Consider the following 27,936-nt stretch of genomic DNA (forward strand, 5'->3'; position numbering starts at 1 on the left):
TTGTTTGAACAACTCCTGCTAACACATTTCACACCAGGTTTGCTTGTTCTCAGGAAAGCGCTGTGCGGGAAATGCACGGTAGCAATGTCCCAATGGCCTAATGAAGCTACAAGGCGCAAGACCTGCGCGTGTTGACACCCCAACACTCACACCGAGACCGCAACTCGCGCCTCTCCAAGCACCATGTTAGCGAGGAAAGCTTCCCAGTGAGGCAAGTCAGTGAGGAAGAGGTTAATTCATCTATCAGGCTTTCCAGAGACCACAAGGGACAGTCCTCAGCACGCCTGGCTCGGCTGAGGCCGCTTGCGAGCAAGGCAGTACCGACGAAAACGGCCACCCCTGCTGCACGAGCAGCCTGCCTCTGGACAGCGCAGAGTTACTCTGGGAGGCGTGCAAGAACCCAGGGAAATGCAACCTGCAATTCTTCAGGCCAGCTGCTACCAGCAGCAGCCTAAGGGAACGGACACGAATGCGCTGAGCTGCGGGACCGCAGCACCGGCTGTGGCCGCAGGAGCCGCAGGGAGCCCAGCGCGGGGCCGCCCTGCCCTGCGGCCGGGGAGCCGGGCAGAGCCCCAGCGCCGGGCACGTCTGAGAGGACGTCATGAAGGGACACGCAGCTATGAAAAGTACCTACAGTTCTTCAAGTCCCACCTGTTCCATGGGGTTTGATGAGGACAAAAACCCAAAAAACCACATGCCTGAACACTTCTCCAGAAAAATGTAAGAAACCTCCCCCCACACACCTGAGCAGATTATTGTCAGGGGAAAAAACAAGTTTCATTATGTGCCATATCTGATCTAAGAATCAAACGACAGAAACACCACTCGTCCCTTGGGTTCCCGCGCTGCGCTTGCGGCTCGCGCGCGCGGTCCTGCCGCACACCGCCCGGCCGCGCAGCTGCCAGCACCTGGACTTTCTACAGAGCAAACTTATTTTAGTAGTGGAAATGCTATTAACCTGTTAACATGTTAATTATACTTTTCTTCCAATTCTTAATTTGCTTGGCTTTCTTAGGTTCATAAATATTGCTGTTATTTTACCGCCTTCTTGAATAATAGATTTTATTTTCACCCCCAACAGAACATGCTGAGAAATCTTTCACAAGATCTGCTAATTACGGATTATTAAATAGATAATTAGAAGTCTGACTTTTTCTGAATGCTAAAGAAAAGCAGAGAATGCTTTTGCTGAAGAGATGAAAAAGAAATGAGGAGTATTTGAACATCACTGTTTCCAAATGCTGCCCGTCTAAAACCGTGACATTTTTACACATACAAGCCTCGGAAGAGCGTTAAAGATCTGATGAATTTGGCTGCTTTTGACATAATGTGTTAGATTGAGCTATTCCATGCTGTAATTTAATGCATGCTACTATGGACATAATCTCGTCAACTGCAAATTCGGTAATGTTTCTCTGGGAAACTACAGAGATGCAAATTACTTTTGCACAAGTTAAATGGAACCTCTCTAATCTGAATTCCATTTATCTGCAGCACCACAGGTCTAATTGCTTATAGTTTCCTAATGGGACCACCTGGTAACTCCTGTTCAGAAACAGTTGTACATGTTCTGTGCACATCCAGGGAAGACGCAGGGATTCCAGAGCCACCCCGTTGGGGCTGGTTCGCCCTCCTGCGCGCGCCGCTCCGCCAGCTGGGCACGGGCAGCCCCACAGCGCGTTCGGCTGCCGCTTCAAACGCTTCGGCCTCTGACTTAACAGGTTCCAAGACAGACACCTCAGGACTATTCTGCTCAACCCGGGGCCTCCGTCATGCCATCCAAGTCTTTAGGACCACACACAGATTCCTATAGGAATTCCTAAGCATTACCGGTAAAGTTGTAACTGAACTTACTGGAGAGGAAACACGATTTGCCTACAGTCAGTGTAATGCTGTTGTACACAAACAACCTGCTTTTTCTTTCCCCCTGTTTATTGTAAATGCCAATTGCAGTAACTCACTCCTGCCTGTTCTGCCATCTGGTGAAGGGCAACGCAGTTTTGTCTTTGCCTTTTTATCAGCTTCCAGCTTGGCAGACATGAAAAGTGGCTTAGTGCAAAGGTATGCTCTACTTTTGTACGAAACAAACAGGATCTAAGCAAAAATTCTACATTATGATAATCTGTGACCATAATTTAGGACGTGATTTTGAAGAAGGAAAGACAGTGGGCTGTATCCCACTTTACTACTCTTTATTAAGGCAGGCTGATCTGACTTACATGATTTTTTAGGTATGCTCCCTGCTCGGCTACAGCGGAGAGTTAACAAGAAACCCGTGTTGCTCAGACTCTTCACCCCGGTGCCGGGGGAGCCGCGGCGCTCCCCGCGCCGCAATGGCACCGGCCCCGCTCCGACACGGAGCTGCGGCTCGCCCGCGCCATCCTGACCGCACAGCGCAAAGACACTGCTCACAACGCGGCACCGAGGAGATTAACAGCGTTTCATTCTTAGGATCAGTTTTGCTTCAACTGAAATGGGTCTCATTATTCTACTGAAAAGCACCTGAATTCTTATGCTCTCCACATGCAAAAAATTAAACTGTTTCATTCCTGCGAGGAACCTGCTTACGGATCTTATTGCTGGCTTTGTTTTTTAAGTACCAGTTGGATGAGGTCAATTAGCTGTTAGCGTTCATGCTCTTGCAATAGCCAGGAAAGCAGGTATTCCAACTTGAGGGCAAACACGTCAGGAGAACTTCAACAGAGGTGCCACAAAATCGAAGATGAATGTGCCTTTCTTCAAGAAATTTCCCTAACGAGATGCAAACAAAACTCTGAAGGTATTTTCCAGATCTTTTTTCTTGCATTTTATCAGATACGCACTTAAGGTACCTAACAAAGGCATTTCAGAACAGGATCTCTCAATTCTCTCCAAGGGTTGCATGTTGCACCACATCTGTAGGAAATGTTGCAAATCAGCAAATTATTGGAGGACATGTTGATGTCCTTTACTGCTGACAGCACTTCAGGCACTTTGAAGTCTCCTGAAATATAAAGCCAGGCACGTTCTGGACTGTTGAGCAGCAGCTCTTGCTGACGCGGCGCCAAATCCTGCCCGCAAGCAGGCCCGCCGGTGCTGAACAGCGCACCGCAAAACGGTTCAGGGATTTGTTAGGAATTCCGAAAGACTTTACGCTATCTGCCTAGTAAGACTTTTCAATTTAGAGTATCAACTGAATGCCCAGGCATAGCTCTTTTTGATTTTAAATCACAGGGAATCGCACAAATGCATCAATGGAAATTAGTAGGAAATGTGACTGGTCTTAACCTTAGAAAATATGGTCTGGAATAATAAAAGATGCTTACTATCACAAACCTCATAAGAGAATCTCTCTCCTTCTTTCTTCTGCTCAGTGGAGTGCAAGTCAAAGGCATTAGACAAAGACAGGACACATTACAGACAAAGCACAAGGCACATATTGTACAGAGTTTTCAGATACAGGCGAAACACGTCAGTACATAAAAAAGCAAAGCATAGTCCAATACAAACAGTAAAACAAAGCTGGCACTGCAGATTACAACACAAAACACCCAGTGCTGCTGACCGTTACAGATCATTAGCATGTTTCTGTGAAATGCTGTCAGCTCTGTCTAGTGCTGTCACGACATTACATCGTTTTTGCAGACTTTTTAAAATTTGATTTTCTTTGCAAGCACAAGTGAAACTGGGTTGAAAACATGGTGCTAATGATCTCTAAGGAACTTTGAATGAACCAGGAAACAATTCTGACTCACCTCCTTTCCTCCCATGGACTCAAACATTTTCTCAAGCTGGACTCTCAATTGTTGAATGTTGTTCATCAAGATACGGGGCTGCAAAGAGAGCACCAAATGTGACAATGTGCAGGTTTTGTTCCTTTTATGTATGAATATATCTTCATAACTTTAGTCTCTTGTAATGTTGCTCACGCCAACCACCAATAGTTGATATCTAGCTGCAATAAATGTCTTTCTGAATTCTACCATGGTGTGTATGTTGGTGACCCCTAGATTACGCCGCCGCCTCACGCTACAGGGGGCAGGGCCCGGCCGGGAGGCGGCAGGACCCCCGGGATCTCTGTGTGAGCTCCGCCAGCGCTGCGCTGCACGGCCGGGCAGTGTGAGGGCAGGGCTGCCGTTACTGTCTACGCGTAGATGGGCACATCTGCACAACACACTACTAACCATAGTGACACGGTGCCAAGCGTTGCCTGCCTGGGCAGCACTGCCTTGGTTTGCGTATCAGTGACACCGAAAAGGCGGTTTACGAGAACAATTCGCCTCAGTCACGTTAAGCTACTAATAACGTCTTGGTTTGTTTAAGCACATCTTTAGTGCCCATATCTCATTCATTTCTGAGTCCATGGCAATCTGGCCCTTCACTGGGGACTCCCTTGTCAGCAGTGAGTCAGCACAACAGCACGCGGTGCTCCCCTCCGCGCCAGGGGCGAGGAGCCGAGCGAGTGGCGGGAGCAGCGCGGCTGCGGGGGGAGTAGGGCGGCCTGCAGCGGGAGCAGGGCGGCTGCGGCGGGAGCAGGGCGGCTGCGGGGGGAGTAGGGCGGCTGCGGGGGGAGTAGGGCGGCCTGCAGCGGGAGCAGGGCGGCTGCAGCGGGAGCAGGGCGGCTGCGGCGGGAGCAGCGCGGCTGCGGCGGGAGCAGCGCGGCTGCGGCGGGAGCAGGGCGGCTGCGGCGGGAGCAGGGCGGCTGCGGCGGGAGCAGGGCGGCTGCGGGGGGAGTAGGGCGGCCTGCAGCGGGAGCAGGGCGGCTGCAGCGGGAGCAGGGCGGCTGCGGGGGGAGTAGGGCGGCCTGCAGCGGGAGCAGGGCGGCTGCAGCAGGAGCAGGGCGGCTGCGGGGGGAGTAGGGCGGCCTGCAGCGGGAGCAGGGCGGCCTGCAGCAGCCCGCACGGGCAGGCGGCTCGCCAGCCCTCCTGGGAGCGCCGATCAAGCAAGCTGGTGCTGAGTGACAACACAGCAGCGTTTTCTTCTGGTTGGAAAAAACCAAAGGATGAAGACACGTGCACCACTGTATTAGGCTGTTACCAGGGGGTGTTTCTGACCATCCTGCATTTTTTTTCTACTTTAATACTGAAATTATTAACTACAATTCTTAACTAATTCCACCAATTCCAGATCTTACATAGCAAAGTAAGCAGTTATGAAAGCATGCTGGCCTTATTAAAAAATACAGCAACCCAAAAATCTCTTCCTCCATTCATGCTTTTTCTCACGGACAAAAATAATTACATTTCAAAAAGTACACTAAGTCACTTATACATCATTTCTGAAGCAGAAAGAAAACACGCTTCTTACTCACCACATCTTCTTTATCACAATATGAGCTGAAATAATTTGAAATAATTACAGCATACTGAAGAAGCACTTTGTTGATAGTCTAGGAGAAGAGAAGAATCTTTTAAATGGTTAATTTCACAACGTAAAACAAATATAATAATTAAAAAACACAGAAAGTGAGGTTTATATAAAGTATCGATTTTACAGGTGCTTCCATGTTTAGTATATGGTATGTTTTTAGATACAAAACACACAATCCCGTGAGTGCATTTCCAAATTCCCACACAAGAGCTGGTGGGTTTTTCCGCACGGAATGGAATCGCCAAGGGCGCAGACACTTCGACTTTGGTCGCACTGTTTCTGAGAGGCACTGACAGCTCTGCTCCTTGCAACGTGCTCCGTACTTAACGGAACGGTAGCAAGGTCAGGAGATCCTCTAGGGTTATAATGTATAGATTACAAATAATGGAGAAACAAGACCAAAGGCGTGTTGTTCAAAGCCTGGCAATATGGGCTTACCTTACAATAATAATGTAAATAGGAACTTTGTTTGCAATGGAAAACTGTTGCAACGGGAAAACAGGAATAAATGTAAATGCAAGCTTTTTTAAAGCCATCAGGACTATAATGGAAATCTATGTCCTGTGAGGAAATGTTACCATTCAAACAGAAAGCTGGCCTAACAAAGCTGAGTTTATCCAACAGCAGATGGATGAGAACTACTACCTAAGGACTTCTGCCAGCCATACGTTATTGCCATACCTTCAACTTCTCCTTCCCTTGCACCGAATAATGAGATAATTGCATTTCACTGAATTGCTCCATCAATGGAACTGTAATCAGTGCTTAATAATCGATTGTATAGCATACGTAAATATGAAATCTTAGAGAGGTTACAACGCCTCAAACTGGTAAATGATTTTGACAAAGTAGATGAAAGCCAGTCTGAAGCCACAGACAGCACATCTTTCTAAGGCTCTAAAGATCGCAGAAGAGATTGATTCTCAACGACACTGGAATTACTTAGCTCTTAAGTACATGGCGACACAATGTCACCCTCTCTGAAGCTTAGTTGAGGTGCAGTGATTTTAATTCACCTTCGCAAATCTTCTCATTAAATGAGATAGTGCTTCTGGATTAGGACACTCAAGCTTCCTAATAATCTCAAAGCTTTGGTTGAGCTGTGTGAAGACATCAACCACGGAACACGAGAAGAGAGCGTGATCCGATGTTTTCTGGAACTAGAGAGAAACATTCAAATGAGTTAATACTTGTTCGGAGATCAAAACCGTATGAACTGATTTTCTTAGATGTGAAATTCTTCGCAGAGTCATAAAAAGTATTAAAAAGAAAAAAAGGAAATTAAAAAGTCTCACTGCTAACACTGAGAAATGTAGCTTTACACATTTCTAGTACTTTTCAACCTCTTAAAAATAAGAACAAAATTCTCTTTCATGACATCAGTACCACATCAGTTCAGAGCAGCCATGGACTGAGGTCCATGGGGAGTTTGGGCAGATGGAACCAGAGGAGCCTGTCCCCAGGGTTATTATCTTCCAGAGCCGCTACTGACTGTGCACCTTGTGAGGTGCGACAAGGATACTGCGGGACCAACGGTACGTTTGGCTTCCTAATACTAAATAACTGTTTCAATACTTTCTTTACTCTCTTCTTTAAAAAGTAAAGGCTCACCCCGTCTTTTTTGTCTCTTTCTAGTGCTCCATGAAGAAATTCCATTGAGACGTCCTCGTTTTCATCCAGCCACTGAATGACAAATGGTTCAAACCACCTGAAAACAAAAACCGATTTTGTAAAGTATGTACATTTATTTGCTTTAATGAAACATCAGCTGTGTTTTATTTTTCTTTGATAACAGGCCCCATCCCATACAACAAATCAGCCAAATTGCAGCAGATTAAGGAGTGAGATTAAGGATAGATCATGTAAAAGCAGAGGCCTGAATGTATCAATTGCAGGAGGAAAGGTGAAAATGAAAACAGCAGCTGAATATTACCCCAAAGCAGTAAGAATAATTTCAGTAATATATCTATATACATAGAGACATGCCTCTACACTACTTACAGAGAGTATTCAGGCACCGCATCCTTGAAAGCAGAGAGTTCTCTCACGTATTCATTATAAAACCATTTCACTTTGAAGTGCAAATTCATATAATCTGTGCTTTTGCATAGCCGCTGCTTTTCATGTTCTGTAACAGAATGCGTTGAAATAAGAGCATTTAATAACATTCTAACAGTAAATAACATTCTCGTGCCTCAAAGCACTAGTGACATAATAATATAGTACTTGCATGATAAACAATTGGGCGGTTTAGAGGTAGACGGACCCACCGGTCCAGTCTTCAGGGTCTCGGTGCTCTTTGGAAAACCAAAGACAACGGGGAGCAGGGCAGGGCAGGGCAGGGCAGGGCAGGGCAGAGCAGGGCAGAGCAGGGCAGAGCAGGGCAGGGCAGGGCAGGGCAGGGCAGAGCAGGGCAGGGCAGGGCAGGGCAGGGCAGGGCAGGGCAGAGCAGGGCAGGGCAGGGCAGGGCAGAGCAGGGCAGGGCAGGGCAGGGCAGAGCAGAGCAGGGCAGGGCAGGGCAGGGCAGGGCAGGGCAGGGCAGGGCAGGGCAGGGCAGGGCAGGGCAGGGCAGAGCAGAGCAGGGCAGGGCAGGGCAGGGCAGGGCAGGGCAGGGCAGGGCAGAGCAGAGCAGAGCAGGGCAGAGCAGAGCAGAGCAGGGCAGGGCAGGGCAGGGCAGGGCAGGGCAGAGCAGAGCAGAGCAGAGCAGAGCAGGGCACAGCAGGGCAGAGCAGAGCAGAGCAGAGCAGAGCAGAGCAGGGCAGAGCAGGGCAGAGCAGGGCAGAGCAGGGCAGGGCAGAGCAGGGCAGAGCAGAGCAGGGCAGAGCTCAGCTCCTCGGTGCAGGAGGCCCTGCCGCCGGGCCTGGCCTCGGGCACTGGAGTTGGACCAGGGCCAGGGAGCTGTGCCAGGTGTCGAGTTAGAAACGACAAATAAAGCCCTGCAGCCAAATGAGGTAACAACTACAAATGACAGTCCTACAGGAATCTGTGAAACCTGCATTACTAAATGGGCTGCGTTTGTCCTATATAGTTAACGAAAGAGGAGACAGCTCCGCCGCTCTACAGCCGTCTAATTTATGCATGGCACAAGTAGAAAAGCTGCTTTAATAAAGCGCTGAAGTTTTTCAAATGGGCTTCTCCACTTTCTCAGTCTCCTGTTTTCAACATAATCAATATGCAGCTCATGGAGCCACCTGTAACCACCTTCTGCATTTCTGAAGCCTGATTTAACTGGTTGGTAACACATGCCCATCTCTGCCCCAGCACTGTGATCCTCACTTCAGCTTTCCAAGGCTCTGCAGTCCGTGCCCTCAGGCCCCCCAGCCCTGTCCCCTCCGTCCCCAGGCAACGGGCGCCTTATCCTGTTAGCAGCCAGGAGGTTCTGTTACGAACACCCCGGCTGCCCTCTGCCCTGTCCCCTCCACAGCAGGAGCCACGGCTCCGCCAGCCCCGGACCGCAGCCCTTCCCGCTCCGCCCGCTCGCAGCTCCGTCGCTCTGAGGTCCCGTGTCACTCGCGCGCTCTTCCTCGGGCAAAGCAGTTACGTCTTTTCCCTTAAAATGTGACCTCCCACAGACGCTGAGCAGCAATGGCGTTCCCGTGTAAACAGCACGTACTGCCAGCCCGCCTTTTCAAACCTCCTCATTCCTACTTCTGCTTGTGTGCTAACACAGTATTACACGTTTTTGCATATGTATTTTGGATGTGCACCTGATTTTATTAATAGCAGGAGCATCCCATCCTCTGTCATACACACACCCCAATACACCACCCGGTTCTGTGTTTTTCAGATCTGATCGGGTACAGTCAAAGGAAATTCATAGTTTTATTATGATGCCAAATCAGCACTCTACTAATATCACTGTGCCATACGAGAAAGAAATATTTCAGAAATGTATTATTATGCAGCGAACTACTAAGTTTTGTGGGAATCAGCTAATGAAGTGCCTCTGTGGGTCGGATTCAGACAGCAACTCAGTTTCTGTCTCAATACTGCACTCGTCCGCGCCCCATCGCTACTTGAGAGCACCATGAATTCTCCCCAGCACGGTATCATCCATTACTGAGAGCGCGATGGGCAGAACGTGTTTGCATAGCCTCACGATTCTTCCTTCCCACAGACCCGGGGAATCTTTGTTTCATTCTGGCAGGAGTTTTTGCACAATGTGTTACTACAGACAGCTGGATGACCACGTTTGCTCGATAAAGGCAGCTCTTACAAGCGATACCAGTCTTTGACAATTGTCTTACTGTTATCAAATCGACTGCACATCTACCGCTCAAGTCATTATTAAGAACGAACCATCTTCTGTTGCATCCAACAGAGTGGAATTTCTGAAATGAACAGCATTTTTTGCATGAATGGGTTATTAGATTATACAATGCAACTGAAGAGTGTTTGCTATAGTATCACAAACGAAGCAACTGCTCATTTCCATTTTAGAAATGAGCTGCTGCCAATGATGGGCAAACTTGTCTAAAGGGTACAATTTATACAATACCATTCATTTATATTTTCTCTTTTAAGTTAAGATCTAAATTACCACACATGAGAAATGAGCGCGCTAGTCGTTCATGAATAATTGAGGTGTTTTCTTGGGGCTATTATAACTTGTAAAGAATATTTCAAAAGAGTCTCCTAGGATATTATTGTAGCTGCACATAAGCGAAAAATGCACCCTCAATTCCTAATATTAACTATCAGAACATCAGAAAATACACATGATCTACAGAGCCATTGTGTATCCATGTGTGTTACCTCTTCAGCCTGTACGAACCAAAGAACGGAGAAAATGGTGCCTGCGCGAGGCAGTTTTAATGGATGGTATCAGGTGGGTTTATTGGCAGCAACCATCCCTTTCTGTCAGAGATCACAGGAGCATCGCTGTACGAACTCTAGATCTAGATTAGGACCCACCTTCTCAATTTCTGAAAAACTTGCACAAGGTAACGCAAAAGTGGGACGACATACATATACACCAGCAGTTGGGAGATGTGTCAGTCTTCCTGGGGGAAAACTGGCCCCGTGTTGTCCTGTGCAGACACATCCATTCCGGACGCTCTGCAGGACAGATGTGCCAGCTGTTTTTCTTTTACAGAAACATGTATACAAAGATCCTGCAGGAAGGACTATAATCCAAGGCGCTTTCCTCACGGGCCGGTAACCAAACTGCAACGCTCTGCAACCAGGGTTGATTTCAGCCATCGCTAAGAAAGCCGAGATGCTTTTCTTAAGGCAGCAAACAAAAAGAAACTGTAATACAACTATTATGTTCCGGTTTTATGTTGGTAGTGTCGTGGTGCTTTGTCAATAAAGTCATAACTGTGGCTTGTTAACAGAAACATCTATATGGCACTGAAGATACCATGCATTTAACAAACTGGGGCAGAATACTGTTCACTGTGGTTCTCTTTTCCTTTTTAACCTTAGGTACCATCAGTCTGAGTATCCACATCATTTCTGATATGTACTAGTTGCTAAAAAGGAAAATCTAATAACCTTCATAAAAGACGAACATTTTAAATGTTCAGGTAATCAATCTGATATTTTGTTCAGCTCTAATTTTCCTTTATTCTGGTACAAAAGCTGAGAGCATTTTATTTTACAGCAGCTTCCTCGCCCCTGTTTTTTGTTGAACTCCCTGAAGGATTCTAACAAGGCTGTTTTTAAAGAGTATTTCAAACCCTTACTAACAAAAACTGCAAGAAGGAAATGTGGCTGTAGAAATGAACAAACTAACTAAATATACATAAATATAGGTGAATATTTAACAAAAAGCCCCCAAACTTGTCCAGTTTCCAGGCTTTAATGTTTCAGAGATAACTACTACACAGAATATTTATGCGTAGCAAGTTAATTATGTCACAATCGCTTAGTCTGACTTAGTTAGACTTATGTCTAACTTATCTCTAGCTTTTGCAAAACTACCCATGCTACTGGTGAAGAACAGTGAAAGAAGAAAGAAGAGGCCCATTATTCTTCTGGGCTGGGACACCTCATAAACGCCAGGGGAAGCCCTGACTGCCCCTGGGTGTAAGACACAGCTGTCTCCCTGCTCCTACAGAAGACATACAGCCCCTCCAGCTGAGCACAACACTTCTCCCTTACTTGCATACTCAGCTGATTAGTTGGTGGAAAGGACAGGGCCATATGAGTTGTAAATAGCCCCTAATTATTAATCAATGCAGGGTTCATTGAAAGCATCATTTACAGTCTAATAACGTATCAAGCACAGCAGTAGTAGCACACGTTGACTAGCAAAATTGTCTTGCTCACAATTAGGCAACACTGGAAAAGTGTGTGTGCAAACATTTTACAGTCAGCGATTGCTTGGGTATGAGCTAAAAATGTTTCAGAACAGGATTAATATTAAGTGCTTAAAAGGAGATTAAATAAGGCCAGAGCTTTCATTAAGTATATGGGGCAATATACACTGCTATTATTGAGTGACAAATTAAAACTGAATAACGAAGCTGGGCATTCACCGGTGCACTCCGTTTTTTCTAGTAACATCTGGCCCCACACAGACACCACAACCAGCCATAAAGAAGCTTTAACTTACTAAGATTACTGTAGACTCGGACTGCAAGTATGAACACTCGGGTAACTGTTCTGATTACGGCTCAGTATTTAAAAACAAAGGAAAATGGGTTAGGGAATGAGGAATGACACGGTGGGATGCCCCCAAGTGCAAGGTCAGGCCATTCCAGGAGTCTCTGCGGTAGTTCCTGGTAAAATGACACAGCGATGCAGCACAATATGATGCCACGAAGAAATATTAACTTAGCTCCCGGGAGCAGTTCTGTCCACTTTATCTGTCTTAATTAGCTGGTCTAATTCACTTCAACAGAGCAGTGCCATTTGGCATGGTGACAGTGATTTTTAGGCAGGCCTGGGGACGTGCTGTCGCACGGGACAGGTTCTGCCCGGACGCCCAGCGCTCAGCGCGCACGGCACGCGGCCGCCGGTACCCGCACTGTCTGTGCGCCGACCGAAGGACACCGCTCACTCCCTTCCTCCTCCAATCATGTCACCTTAAATCTTATTGATTATCTGCCAAAGGAAAGTTTATTATTAACCCCAAATGAAATTTCCTTGTCTTTCTGAATCCCCCATGAGACTGCGTACGACTATTCCTCAGGCCCCTGGAGAAACGGGGATGGAATACATTTGTTGAAATGTGTGAACGCAGAATGGGATACACCAAGATACAAAGGTCTCACGTTTTGATATCCTGGTGAAACCCTGCGTTCTGGTTGATGCCGCCGCGTTCTCCTTTCCACCGCCTCAGTGCCACCTCCTCAAACCTGCTCTGGAGTCTCCCGCTAAGCTGGGGCTATATCTGAGGCTATATCCTGTCTGAAGGGGAACTTTGTAAATCTAGAGTGAAAACAGAGCTGAAATCCGACACCAAATGGCGTGACATTTCTCTGGGCAGCATTAGCCATTTCTGTTCGCTTTGTTGTATGCTGTCCCTGTGCTCAGCATCAACTCAGACCTGTCTCTTCTCTTTCCAATCACTTTATCAGTTTCTGTCATGAAAGAGGAATCTGTCAGAGAATCAGGATGACGATATCTGCTTATGCACTGAGGACAACAGCAACCTTAGAAAAACAAATCTACGGTAAACGCACAAAATGCTGTAAAGACCTTCTTGTTCTTCTATTTCTATAAAGCCTGACGCTTTGGAATCTTAGCTCTGCAGACTGACACTGTTTATTGCTGTATTTACATGGCAGATAATTCACTTCTGGCCTGATCCAGGTCTACCGGCCACTACTAGAATTAGATTATCATAATAACAGCAATTAGAATGTTCTCTTTCTAATAGACCACATAGCTTTGGACATTTGATCTGACCTATTCAAATGTTAAGAGATATGAGAGACCTGAAAACGACATTTCTGAGGACATAGAATAAAAAATCACATGACCAATTTCAACTCATTTCTCTTTTTCATAATCTATTAACCTTCACATCTTCATACTTATAGAAGGTTTCTTACCATATGATACCAGTAACAAATGACTTCCAGTGCTGCTGAAATGCTCTCTCTGTTCTCATTTGTTTGCGCCATAAATACAGAACAACTTAAGGACCAGACAGACAGTACAAAAACATTAACATCCTATAAGCTCAGATATTCTTGTGTAAACTCAATGCCGAACGACAATGTATAATCTATCATGCAAATCATTGTTGCTTTATGAATAACCTGCAGAGAAAAAGCAAAAAAAGGGGTAAATCTAATGAAGTCAGGTCTCCAAGAGAAACGTGTCATAGCTTCTCCATTCAAAACCTATACATGAAAATAACCGCACCTCCTCAGATCAGAAAAAATTACAACTAGCGAATTACTGTCGACTTAATTTGTTAAAGTCTGCATAAAACCTTTAACACTACACAAAGGTTAAAGATTGTTATTAATTTAGAATGGAAGAAAATCTAGAATGAGATGATGAACTCAATACCAGACTTCAGCGGTTCTGTTTGCAAGGCATGCCAGCTCGGCACAGTATAGCCCTGGTTCTTGGCCGCTGGTGAGACCCGAGCGGTGCTCTGGGATATGCTTTCTGCCTTCCCCCAGCAAGGGAGCTCTTGCCAACAGCCACCCGCCCCGCCACAGCAAACACGCCGCCCGCGCCGGCGAGCTGCGCAGCGCTGCGCCCCCTCCAGCCACAGGACACGGCTCCGCGCTGCGGTGCCCTCTGTCCCCTCCACGGCACCCAGCAGCCTCCCGGCCCGGCTGTGCGGGCAGGAACCGGGGCTGTCCGGGCAGGAACCGGGGCTGTCCCAGCAGGGCTGTCCGGGCAGGAACCGGGGCTGTCCCGGCTGCCGTGCCGGGATCACGGGGCTGTCCCAGCAGGGCTGTCCGGGCAGGAACCGGAGCTGCCCCGGCTGCCGTGCTGGGACCACGGGGCTGCCCCGGCTGCTGTGCCGGGACCACGGGGCTGTCCCGGCTGCCATGCCGAGCTCACGGCTCCTACCGGGACGGGGTCACAGCGCGGCTGGAGAGCACGAACCTCCTCAGCAGCAGCTGCCGCTCCAATCAGCCCCAAGCGCACCCAGGAGCACCCGTGCGGGGACAGGACGCAGCCCGAACAGCCATTCCAAACTGCTCTCAGAAAAGAGGGGAAAACGAATGTAACTGGAGGTCCCGTAATAGCCTTCTGTTAAAGAATGGAGTTATGACACACCCATTTCCTGAATTTAAGCTGATGGGAATGGCTGGATATATTTGGGAATATATAGCACAGGAAAAACCAGAAACAGGATCTTGGATGAGCTAATTCAGTCTTTTTTATCACATCAGCATTCCTTTTGCCAGTGTTGTTGAACTATTGCATTGCTTCTTGACTGGATGCAGAAAGGAATCAACTTTGTAACACAAAAGATGCTGCTTCAGGTGATTAACAGTAAATCAAATCACGCAAAGACTGCATCGCAGCCCTGGGCACCACATAGAACAGATGGCAGCCTACGCTAATAACCTGGAAGGTGAGACTGGCAGAGCAGGATGCAATACATTTTAATGAACTCCATTAAAACCATGAGGATCGGGTGCGACCATATTTAAGGGCTTGCTCCTAATCTTGTAGAATTCAAAGCAAAAAAATTTCTTGCCATCAGCAATTTTCAGCTAGGAAGAAAATACGGAATGCCTACGCTGCTGCCTAGCAAGCATATCTGTGTTTCTTCTGTCAGATTTAGGTAAGAACAAGCAGTATTTCAAGTCACAGCTCTTTTGCTTGCTTCTTCCGTACATAACTTCATACAGCTGCAGCGCAACAGTTCGCTTCCCTTGCAACACCCTGCCAGCAATCTAGTAAACACCTTGAACAAGTATGCCAGAAAACTCTTACCATTCACAGGCATCTGATGGCAGTGGCAAACAGTCTCGGTGAGCTCTCTAGTGCAATAAATAGTTCATTCTAATTACCTTCCAGAGCATATTTCATGTCCTGGGCAAACAGAATCCACATGATTTCAGCACTGACTTTTCCCATGTTCAGCTCTTGCGGGAACCTGCAATCAATGAATGACACCAGTTCACCCGATGCTGGGAATGATGCTTACAGCTGCACAGCAGAAAGGCAAGTATCCACAAAATAACTCCCCCTGTTCTGTCTTGCGCTTTGTACTATTACATGAACCATCCAATCTTCAAATAAAAACTTCCCCGTGTCTAACGTCAGGGGCCTAAGAAATTAGCTGAGTGTTGCACCAGTTCCCTCACATGACATTTTAAACCAAGAAACATCCACCTGTCTTACAGATAATTCTTCAGCTTCAGATAAATCAGGTGGCTTACGATACAACCTGACACAGGTGGCTCAGACGTTCAGCAGCTACAGGTTCTCCTTATTTCCCTTATTACAGCGCAAAATGTAAAGTTGTCTGTGAAGCAACATTGGATTATACTAGTTAAATCACTGTTGGAAGACTTCACTCTGAAGTATGGATAAAACAGTAAGGACTATAAAAGGTAGAAAAAGAAATACTTCCAATTAAAAAGTTTAGTTTTGGTCCTATGCCTCATGTCATCTCCAAGAAACAGTCCTTTTTAGATGTTCTTTGCTGTTATAAGCAAGTATTTTCCCCAACTTTTCCATAGATCCCAGCTGCTTCTTAATCTATGTGAATAAGTCACCGTCTGCACTGTCACCGACTGGCCACGCTGACGTTCTAGTGAGACGCTGTACACTGGTATCACAGGACACTTAGAAGGACAGGTATTGGTCTGTCGTTTACAAAAAACAACAGCGCCACCAACAAAAATAACCCAACAAAACCCCAAGCAAATATCTGTCCCTACATAAAACCCCCAGGGAATATTCCTGAGGAAACACGCGGAGCTACGTGGCTTTCATCGTGAGCAGCAGCAGACAATGTGATCCAAAGCAGTTTGACCTTCTGCTGGAGCAGTAATCAAATCCAGAAAATTCTGTAACAATTCTTGTAAAAATGTAAGAATTCTTAAAGGTGGCAGCAATGTGATCCAAGTGAGCTTTTCTTTCCAGGGACGTGTTTGACCCTCATCTTATCTGCAAAGAAAAAGGGCTTAAATAGCTCATTAGCTCTGTTGCTTTAATGTGAAGCAACTGTTAGCTCAGATCACAGATATGCCTTCGTTATGCTAATGGCTGCTCACTTACAGAACTTTGTATTAATTCTGTTAACACAAAATTAATTGTTGCTCAAAAGCTCAAATGTATTTCAACTGTCTTAATTTCTTTCTGTCCGGTCCAGCCTGAGTGTTGTTTCAGCTCAACTTTGACAATGCTGCGCTGAGGAAATACTTCAGAGTTGATTTAATATTGACACTGTCTTCTGGCCATAATGCAAGGCTGGGTTTGAGAAAAACGCATTTGTTTGATTAGTGGTGTGTACACAAGTATATATGTTTTACTATGTATCTTAAACAATCTATCCCACTGTCAAAATACCATTTGTGCATTTGATTAAGAGTAGAAGTGCACATGCACAGCTTGACACTGCAGAGTACTGATGAAGATTTTCTCTCTATAAGCACCGTATGGAAGTGCAAGCCGTTTTTCTTGTGCCGGGTGGGCACCGTGCCGACACAGCTTTCCTCAGAGCTACTCAGCTTTACTTTCATTTGGCTACTCATATTTCTAAGATTGCTCATGTAATAATAATCTATCATTTATTATTTGCATTACAGTAGCACTTAGAGGCTTCTGGTAGATTTAAAAAATTACTATGCAGGAACTTTAAAGTATGTAACGAGAAAAATCCCCGACCTTCAAAACACACAGCTTAGAAGGACAAGAAGAGGACAGGGAGGTGGCAGGGAGCAGTGCCTGCTCAGGAGCCCGTGACACGTGAGTGCGCTCAGCAAGAGAACCTAAGCTTTTGAATCTTCCTTCTGAGCCCTATTCCCAACCAGGACAGGGTTCTAGTTTGCTTTAGTATACATACCTACATACAAATATATATACATGCATACTATTACATGAATATTCAGAGAAAATACAAAATAAATAAGAAAGTTCCAGGTGATCAATTAATGTTTGATACTGATCTCCAAGTACGGGACTCCAACAAGCTCGCATCTTGTGTTCCGCGAGCCTCATTTCGCAGCCTGATTGAACTGACAGGCTGAATCATCAGCATTATGAGAAATGCCCATCTTAGAAAAGTACACAATAAGCGGTCATGTAAACTGCAAGGGAGAACATGACCGAGATTTTATTATGCCTGTTATTCTTCGGTATTCATCTGTTCAGAAGGTTTTGCTTCTAAGTATATTATGTACACTTAACATTTTCAATAGAGGACGCAGGAATTACAGGGATGTAAGAATCAGTAAATAACAAATCTAGAAGTCCCACCACAGCTGTCTTGTTTCTTAAATCTGTATTACAACACACACGGCTCTGCTGAGTTACGTGCTGTACAGCTGAAGGGAAAGCTTTCTACTGCGCAGTGGCACAAAGCTTAGATCCTCATTTCCAAACGCACAGGCAGATTTCAGTTGAAGATTTTGTTCTTGATTTGTTGATCATTTTAGCTGAACAGATAATTTATTTTGACAGCCATCTCTGCTGTCTCAGGGTGTGTACAACGCATATTGACAAGCGCTGGCAAGTCCTCGATCTGCTTGGGAATCGTTCCAATCACGTTTTACGTTGTATTAACTAGCAGGATGAGAATTTTACAACCTTAACACCAGACTTCATGTTTTCCCCTCGAACTTGTCAAGTTTCTGATATCACATCAGAGCTGCGGTTGCCACACAACTCCCACTGAGTGGGCTGGTGTGGTCTTTCGGTTGCTGCAAAGCTTGCTGAGGCAATCACATCATGTGTCATCTGGATTCACCATCTGATACAGTTCAAACTGCTCATCATACCATCTTCTTTGCCTCCAAGGTACGTTTAAAAATAGAGTTTCCAAAACTGGTTGAGGAAAAGAATTCTGAGCAATATTACACCATTATGAAAACTACTATGGGATTACTTGGAGCTCTCCTGGGGATCTCCAGCAACCTCGTTTCTACAGCAGGATTCAAAAGGATGTAGGCCTGATATTCCACTGAGACACCGCGTGGCCACACGCTGCTGATAAGGAGTCACAGATTTTGCAATATTCTTATACATCCAACTTACATTTTCCTTTTACCCCTTTTCTGGGGTAAAAAAGAGGGAAGAGGCTGTCTGTCATTTTTGTTGCCAGTTTTTACACGGTGCTTTTGTGTCAGGAAAACTTTAAAACAAAACAAAACAACAACAAACAGAAACCCCACCGAACTCTCCCGGGCTACCGTGGACAGTTGCTCTGGTTTCTCCACCCACAGCCTCTCTTTCTCTCCATCTCTTTCTCTTGGCGTCTCCTGTTTCTCAGAGACGTTTCATTCACGCTATTCACCCTTCCGCTTCCAAAACAGCAGCGAAGAAAGGAAGAACTCAGAAGGTAATGAAATATCTTCCAACCTCTGACTATCGCCAAGAGGTTTCTTTGGTAAATACATTGTGAGCCCACAAAAAGTACGATACCTTTTACCAAGAGATGAGCACATCTGTGTGTACACTCGACCACCCCATTTTGGCTGAAAGAAGCAGACTTGTTCTTTCCCCCTCTCGACCCTCCCATTAAAAGCCACTGCACACCTCTATTAATTGTTTAGCCTAACACGGATATAGGTTTCAATTTTAACTTTTGCGCAAGTCATCACAGCTACGCTATGCCCAGATTTTCTAGAATCTCTCTGTAAAATGGCTCTAAAAAGCTAAAACTCCTCCCTAGGCCTTCATCATGGCACATTTCTATTAGTGCAATATCCTTTTCTTCAGCCTTAAGATGTGAAATATGTTCCTTTGTACTCCTTCTGTGTATTTAATTTTGAAAATCCAGCATTCTATCTCCTCTTTCTGTGTTTATTGACTGGCGCTCTCTTCTCTACTAAACATCAGTTATTCAGCTTGTCTTGGCTACTGATTGTAACTCGCTCGTCTGTCACCTCTTCAGTTCTGGGAGTCAGTTCCATCTCTGCTGGGCCCAGGAAGCTGCTCTCCTTTCGGGAAGTTCCGGGAGGGCCTGGCCAGGCTTTGTCTCTAGCCAATAACCGATTTGTAGAGGGGTTTTTGTGAAGTTCATTATTCTTTTACAAACACAAGCCTAAAAGTCTATTATAATGCTTTAAAAAGCCTCAGCATGATTTGAACCTTTTATGTGCCAAGATAAAATCATAACATGAATATCATCACACTATTTCACTGAACTTTCCCTTCCGTCCATCCATTTAGCTCTCTCACATAATATTTTTCTATTTAACATGTAGGGATGGTTCATACATCACGTATCTATGGTGTTCGTGAAACAAGAGGTTCTCTTTCCATGATCACAGCGCTAAGTCAAACTACGTCACTGTTACATTCCATACTTCAAAAACCTCTAGTTAGGTTATATTTAAAATAAAACTACTGATTCCAGTGTATATCCTGTCCTTATTTTAATAAATCCATGATTCTTACTTTTTATGGGGAAAGTAATAACTTACTGGTTCAAGACGGGTGTATACGCTGTTTTATCTTCATCTATGATAGTGACCATCAGGGTAATAAGCTGTGCCCAGAAATCCAAATTCTTCGTTGTTGGTCCCTGTTCTTCTTTAGGAACTTCTTGTTTCTTACTCTGTTAAAACAAGGTGGAGTATATTTGACATTAGAGAAATTAAAGAAAATTGCTGGGATTTCCATCTGTAGAATGTTAATTGCTTGGAAAGAATGATGTATTAAGAATCTTCAGACATTCTGGACGGACTCTCTATCCATCTTCGAGCAGCTCGTATGGCAGACGGCACCTGGCTGTGGACACACACCGTGCAAAGACAGGTCAGCAAAGATAACGGAGACCTGGTTTGTAGTCTGCTTTTACAGACTGAATTTTCTATTCCCTCCCGTATCACCACCCAAACCTGGAAGGAGGGAAGAGAAAATCTCTTGAGCCCCAGACTCCTCTACCATCCGTCCCAAGGCCTTGAAATCTTTCCTCATTCCCCAGCTTTCACTACTGCACAATTTCACTTCCCACTTCATACTTTTGAATGCATTTGGCAGTCACACTTCACATGCTTCACGATTCAATTCTTACAGCGTTTCTGTAAGAAATTAATAACCTACTATTGTTTTGTCATGTCTGCTAAAGAAAAAGAGGTGCACCTTCAAAAGCAACTAAGTGGCTTGGGGTCCCAAATCCCAAATGGAAAGGTGACCAGGGACTCAGCAGAGCAGAGCTGAGCCGGCCCTGCGAGCGCAGGTCCATCCACACGCCAGCCTGCAGCGTCGCGCTAGCACAGAAACTCTGATTCCGAACGCTAGGGTGTTAGTAACACGTTATCGACCTGCCCTACGGTGTGACACCTCTCAGCAGAGATAAGTACTGTGCGGCTGCAGCCGTGCAACGTCTGGCTCCAGAACCAGTTAGTTTATTGCCAGCTCCCGGTCTCCTGCACCGCGCTCCACTGACACAACACCCAGAACTGAGCAACAGGCACAAGAAAAGGTCTCCAAAATCAGCTACAACTTCAATACTATTCCTCTGAGCAGGTGTCAAATACAGAGTATTCCCGTGTTTTGTTCCAGGGTGCTGGCACCATCAGTCATGAAACGATTTGCACTGATCAATGTGTACTGAGCTTTTCAAAAAACAGGAAGAATTTATCTGCACTTTGTTGGTTTCACTCAGTGGAGAAGATCGCAAAAAGAATATTGAGGGGACTTCAGTCATCGTGAGCACCAGCCAAGACTTCTCTCGTTTGTTGCTGTTTTCTTAAGAAAACAGAAACAGTGACATTCGTACAAGGAGTCAGAAAGTGATCCAAGCGCTCCCTGAACTACTCACCCAAGGCATTGTTTTTGCTCAGTCCAAGGCGGTACCTCTGCACTCCGATCAGTGTTCATTAAAACCAGAAAACACTACGTCTGCTGCATAGGGAATTAGGCAGTTACTCATCAGAGTGCTGTGTCTCAAATAACGAGGACAGTAATGTATGTGTCTGTAAGGCTGTCAAGATGTCATGTTTTACTACCTGTAGCACCCATTTGTTTTGGGTTTTTTGTCATCAGCTGTTCTTTGTATTCTGGTATGAAATTACAGTATGGCACTTTCTGCACACTGTGAGCACTGACCGTACTTTACCCCAGGAAATATTGCTGTTCCCCAGGGGTATTGTTTTGCTGCAAGATATTTGCTTTATAACGGTGGTTGTCTCTCGAACATGGAAGTAGAGACTAATAAAATGATGAAGTGGGGACTGCTGAGCATATTTTATGATTTACTTGTTGCTCTTGTTATAGTGATAGATTTCCCAAAACTCCAGCTTGAGCACCCTCAATTTCATCATTCATTGTTCTGTTTTCACCTCACATCAGACAACTGCACATAATCAGATATTAAACGTATTTTCTAGAAATACTGGGGCAGGCATCTTTGAAAATTCTAGGTTGAAGACAAAAGCAAATGCAGGAGGTGATTAACATGAGTTACACACGGAGATAGTACATATAACACGCAGGAACACCCACTTCTGGATCTTTTGGATCCCCATTATGGATCTTAAATAAACAGTAACAATCTAACATCATCTTCCCTAAAGCCACTGGAAAATTTTAGTCATGTCCAATGGGATGACTAAGTTAGGAGTTAACACATTCACTTTGAAACTCATATTGTCAAACATTTCAGAGTTCATAGGCATCTGTGGGTTTGTGTTACATTGCTCCTTCTCTCATAAATAACATGAAAATAACCTTGGTATGAGGAACATTGAGATGCTTTGTATTTACTTACGCTCAACTAAAAATAACGAATGAGCAACATGGCACGAAACAAGTTGACGGGTCCCACCTGATCCAGCAGCTGGGAATAGAGGTCGCAGCAGTTGTCGAAGATGTATCTGTAGGTCGAGTCCAGGCAGGCCCGCACGCAGTCCTTCACCACGGCGCTGGCTCGGGGCGGGCTCTGCAGCTCCAGCACCTGAGAACAGATCGCAGGAACTGCATTTAACACGAAAAATCCAAGTGTTGCAACTAACGTACTTCTGTAATACAGGATGAAAGGTTTAGAAATATAATAATAAATATAATAATAAATATAATAAGAAATGTTTAAAATTGTGATAACCAAAGGTGGTCTTAGCTTAAAGATGCAATAAAACATACACTTAAGCAAGTAGGTTGTATCACTAAGTTTTATTTGACTGAAACTATTCATATAATGGAAAAGGCAGATGTGCCCAGGGTTTACATCTTCACATTTCCCACTTAAGAAGTTTTTCCATTATTTAGGAACTATTTAGACACACAATTATGTACTTTCCTCTGAAAATCAGCCAAGTAGCTCTTCATTTTTTAAAGCAAAGGGTTCAGCTTTTTACTGCTTTTCAGGATACGTTAATTTGAACTCCAACTTACTGGATCAGTTTAATTCTCTATGTAGTGCCTGTCGCAGTGCAATCACATGCTATTGCAACAAATGTTGGCTTTCTATGTTTGCATTCAGTAATAACTATGTGTACCATTCTATTCTAAAAACTTTTCAGAACTTGACCACCTGGAGCAACTAAGGCAAGTGCAGTTATCAGATGTATTTTGCTGTTTAACCGTGTTGATACTAGTAGGAAAACATCATTCTACGTGTTCCTGAGTTCAGCTGAATTAGCTTCTTGTGACTTAACTTTACACTGATCTAAAAGGTAATTTCTGTTGTTTCCTTCAGGAAATGTAAAGTAATTGCTAAAAAAGGAAAAGTTAATTGTTTATTTATCATAGATAATGGCTTTACCAAACTGATAATACAAGGTGTGAATGAGTTCAATGATTGTCAGTACATAGAGTTATTTATTTAAAACTGAAGGAGTTAGGGGTGTTAACCAGAGCATGATTTTCCTGGAAAATAAAAGGCGACAGCATTTTTTTTAGAGTCACGGTGTTAATAAAGGACGATACCTTCATTCGAAAGAAAGTGATGCTGGTGAGCAGGTCCACGGTTGATTTCAGATCCTGGAGTCTTTCGGAATTGCTGGCAGGAAAATTATCCTGGTGAATGGAAGACGGGAATGACAACAGCTGAGTTACAGGTGGAACCTGGGCCACTGGGAAACAGCGCCCTAGGAAAACTGAGCTGCTGCTCGGAAGGAGCAGAAATGGTGAACCTGAAGTTAGCGATGAGTATCACTTTAAGAGGAACAGGAATAGTTCTGGTAACACGCCTGTATTCGTAATATGAGTGACTAAAAATATTGTGATCTTTCCAAAACATTAATGGAGTAAAAAATACTACAAAAAAGACTTTAAAATGTTGCTAATGAAAATCATTGATGGGCCACCCCTGGTACACAAATCACTTGTAGGCATAAATGCATTAACAAGCTTAACTGAACAAATCGTGTCTAAAAATTTGCTCTGATCTCTGGGTCAGCAGGAAGAGCGACTCCAGTACCGATCGGCTTCGTGCCGAAGCACCATCAGCGCACGGGCTCCACGGTGGAGGCGCGCGCGCTGCCTTCCCGAAAGGCCGGCGCTGCACCAGCCCCCGGCGGAAAGAGCTTCCGAGGCAGAGACGAAACCCGAATTCCGATCGCGTAGAAGCACCTAGAAACACTCCGAGGATCTTAGTACGGGAGCCGCAGGAAAGATGTCGGCCTCTCAGAATAAACACAGCAGTAACTGAAACTTGCACTACCTGAGCCAGTAACGGCAATTCCCAGAGGAATTAACATAACGAAGTTAGGGATTAATTTAATCAGCTGTTGGATCCTACTCTCTCCTGAATGTCTGCTCATTCCTTGACCCATTCTTAGCTTTTGGACAGAAAATAATAACTTTATTTTTCCCCCCCCCTCAAATTGGAAAAATATTGTTGAACTGCTTAAAATCTGTAAGCTTTTGTTCCAAAGGATTTGGGGTGTCTTGTTGGCACCCCGTATTTTCAGCTTCTACGCCACAAGAGGGATTCATCTCTCGAAGTTTCAGCAGATAGACACAAAAACCCACGGAGCCGTCCCCCAGACGGAAGGCACTGCACATACCCTGTACTTGGACAGATCAATCCTCAGAGAATTGTGCAACTGATCCAGCAGTTTTATGAACTTTTCCCTCTGTAAAAAGAAAACAAGCACATGTTGCACTAGAATTTGCAGGTTCCTGTCACTGGTGGGGTTTTAGAAAGCTGCTCTGCATTCTTAATTTATTTGAAAAATAGATTGCTTTCCATTGCTTCACGTAAAAGTGCTGGTTTGAGATGTCTGTTTTTCAAGGCCAGGCAACGTATCTTTTATCACTTTATTTTCCCTTGCTGTTCTGTATTGCAGTTTACACGGCACGCACCAACACCGTGCAGCTGTTACCGGCGAGGTGACATGGGCTTTCCTGCACACTGTTCTCCTTTCTTATCGACGGATGCGTTGTTAAATGACGTGAAAAGCACTGCCTGCTGCCTCTGATCAAAAATGGACCAACAGCATCCATTCAGTATAAAGTCCAAAGTCTTCAGTTACGTTAGCAAGCTCTATTAGAACAGACAAGCTTGTCACATTTTTATCTTTGCCCTGTAATTGCTTCCACTCTTGGAGAAAGCACTTCCCCCTCCCTTTGATGTGTACAAAATGATGCTCATTTACAGCAGAATTTGGGGTAAAAGTGTGACTGAAAATTATACTTTGAAACGGAGATTTTGTAAGAATAAGCAAAGTACTATTATGTAGTTATTGTTTTCCCTTCAACTGTGGAGATTAACTTGTTATCCTGATAGACAAAGTTGCAGTGAAAATATTTTGCTGTGCCATGCCCAGCTGAGTTGTGCCATTCTCAAGTAATACTAATGAGAGAAGCTAATTACCAATCTTCATGTTAGAACATACTCCATAGTTCACTGGACAAAACCGTGCAGAATTCTATTAAAAAGAAAGTCTACTCACCCCAAAGTTAGTGGCAGCAAATCGATCTGAGGCAGATACATTAGTTGCTGCGGTAGTATGAGCATAGAAAGCATTTATATTGGCCAACAACGTACTCATAACTGCTGGAACGCCAGGGCACATGTATTTAGAAGACAGACAGGAGAAGTGCCTACAATTCAAACAGACGTTTATTAAAGATGGTGAGAATTCTGATCTTTTCTCACACAACTTCCTTCAGTTCCAATAATGTCACTTCCAAGCTACCTCGTGGACAATTGTGCAGATACATATGAGGAAAATCCAGACAACGGATATAATTGTTGCACACTGATATTTTCAAATTGAACACATCAGATTCACATTTGCTTCTTACTCTGTTAATCTTATATACCAAAACATTATTTAACTATCTTAATTGCTATTAAGCAAAACATTCATTATTAAGCACAAAGTTAAAATCAAAGACAAACTTATAATCATAAAAGGCCACAAAAGATCTATACTCCAGTGGAGAAGGATTTAATTGATGCCAACAAAAAGACTGAAACCAGAATTTTACTGGGGCATGTATTTTAGGCTGCACAATTTATAACAGGTCATGCATCGAGCAGCTTCTAAGTCACTTTGATTTGATTCAGGCCGTAAGTGGAACTGTTCCCTTTGCTTCGGGCAAGTAAAGTTTGCGTGGCCTGTTAAATCCGAACCAGCCAAACCCAGACTTGTAATGTAGTAATGTTTACTTGTATAAAACAACAGGAGGTGTTTGCTTATAGCGCACAAAGAGCTTACAATGTAAGAAAACAAGAGAAACACAAGATAGATCTAACATGTGGTGAATACACAACACCATTGCAAAACAAAATCTGATTTTCAAGATTTATAGTAATGTAGAAATGGAAGGAAGATAAAGGAATAAGGAGTAAATGCACAGAGATAGGAAAGAGATGGAGGGGAACTAGGCAGAGAAGCTGGTGGTGAAATGAGCATGCGTTCAAGCAGAAGGGCCCTCTGGGGCTGTCCGCATGCCCAGCGGCTCGGTTTGGCAGCACCTCCCCTCGCTGGGGTCTGCAGCTCCTCTGTGTCCCGGGGAGCAGGGGCTCGGTTTGGCAGCACCTCCCCTCGCTGGGGTCTGCAGCTCCTCTGTGTCCCAGGGAGCAGGGGCTCGGTTTGGCAGCACCTCCCCTCGCTGGGGTCTGCAGCTCCTCTGTGTCCCGGGGAGCAGGGGCTCGGTTTGGCACCACCTCCCCTCGCTGGGGTCTGCAGCTCCTCTGTGTCCTGGGGAGCAGGGGCTCGGTTTGGCAGCACCTCCCCTCGTGGGGGTCTGCAGCTCCTCTGTGTCCTGGGGAGCAGGGGCTCGGTTTGGCAGCACCTCCCCTCGCTGGGGTCTGCAGCTCCTCTGTGTCCCGGGGAGCAGGGGCTCGGTTTGGCAGCACCTCCCCTCGCTGGGGTCTGCAGCTCCTCTGTGTCCCGGGGAGCAGGGGCTCGGTTTGGCAGCACGCTCCCCTCGCTGGGGTCTCCGGCTCCTCTGTGTCCCGGGGAGCAGGAGGCAGAGCAGCGTGCTGCGCCCACACCGCCTGGGCCCGGAGCCCACCCGAGGAAGCTAACTGAACTCGGTCCTGCTGAGCCTAAGCCAGTACTCGTAACTGTGGTCACTGCCCTAATATTCTTTCAGCCACAGCATTCAAGATTTCATCTTGCATTTGCATTCCTGTTCCTAAAGGTATAAACATGAGCTCTTTCCACGTTCTTGCAGGCCTGCACACAAACTCACCCCACGTACATTATGGAGGACGTGGGTCTTTCCACCCAAGCAGCAGGTGACAGGACAAGAGGAAACGGCCTCAGGTTGCACCAGGGGAGGTTTAGATTGGATATTAGGAAAAACTTCCTCATGGGAAGGGTTGTCAGGCATTGGAACAGGCTGCCCAGGGCAGCGGTGGAGCCACCGTCCCTGGAGGGGTTTAAAAGGCGTACGGACAAGGTTCCTAGGGACATGTTTTAGTGCTAGTTAGGCTATGGTTGGACTTGATGATCCTGAGGGTGTCTGCTGACCGAAATGATTCTATGATTCTACTGATACCCTTTCTGATACCCTCGTGCTGTTTCTGGTCCTCTGAGGCCTGCCTCGCGACCTGTGACGGACCCTGTTCACCATGCTCCTGTTTTCTGACGCTCCAAGGCTGCACAAACTCGCTTCTGCTGAAGAGACAACAGTATCTTTTCTGGGGTCTCTCACACCACTTACTTGGCATATTTGCAGATGCCTTTTTCATAACCCTCCGGGGTAATCTGCAATTTCATACCTGCCAAACAACCCTTCTTCTGTTGGCCTATGTAGTTTAAAAGGGAAATTGGGGGAACGGGATGAGTGCAGAAGGCAGCACATCAAGCCTGTCTCGCTGCTGCTCCTGCAGCACCCAGACACACGCTCCTCTGCAGGTTCAGAACGGGCCTTTACAAACACCCGGTGCTGCCAGGACCCCCCATCGCGGCCAGCAAGCCCCCCCGCGCTCCCCCCGCCTCTGCAAACGAGACATCCGAACCGTACCGTGTGCTCCCATCGCTGCCAGAGAGCCTCCCAACGTGCCCCCCGCCTCTGCAAACGAGACATCCACATCCGAACCGTACCGTGCGCTCCCATCGCTGCCAGAGAGCCCCCCAGTGC

General features: G+C 45.5%; 1 protein-coding gene across 1 annotated transcript in view; it reads right to left on the minus strand.

The window, feature by feature from the left end:
- The window catches only part of UNC13C (unc-13 homolog C), a gene marked incomplete at both ends in the record, with an annotated part of 82,664 nt that overhangs the window by 12,833 nt on the left and 41,895 nt on the right, over nucleotides 1–27,936 (minus strand). The window contains 11 exons of the mRNA XM_080351315.1: nucleotides 3,735–3,812; nucleotides 5,291–5,368; nucleotides 6,366–6,509; nucleotides 6,961–7,057; nucleotides 7,351–7,477; nucleotides 15,288–15,373; nucleotides 19,872–20,005; nucleotides 22,220–22,348; nucleotides 23,320–23,409; nucleotides 24,402–24,470; nucleotides 25,290–25,440. Coding sequence (XP_080207441.1) covers nucleotides 3,735–3,812; nucleotides 5,291–5,368; nucleotides 6,366–6,509; nucleotides 6,961–7,057; nucleotides 7,351–7,477; nucleotides 15,288–15,373; nucleotides 19,872–20,005; nucleotides 22,220–22,348; nucleotides 23,320–23,409; nucleotides 24,402–24,470; nucleotides 25,290–25,440 — 1,183 coding nt within the window. The remainder of the gene's footprint in view (nucleotides 1–3,734; nucleotides 3,813–5,290; nucleotides 5,369–6,365; nucleotides 6,510–6,960; nucleotides 7,058–7,350; nucleotides 7,478–15,287; nucleotides 15,374–19,871; nucleotides 20,006–22,219; nucleotides 22,349–23,319; nucleotides 23,410–24,401; nucleotides 24,471–25,289; nucleotides 25,441–27,936) is intronic.

The sequence above is a fragment of the Nesoenas mayeri genome (genome assembly GCF_963082525.1).
Source record: "Nesoenas mayeri genome assembly, chromosome: 11".
Lineage (NCBI taxonomy): Eukaryota > Metazoa > Chordata > Aves > Columbiformes > Columbidae > Nesoenas > Nesoenas mayeri.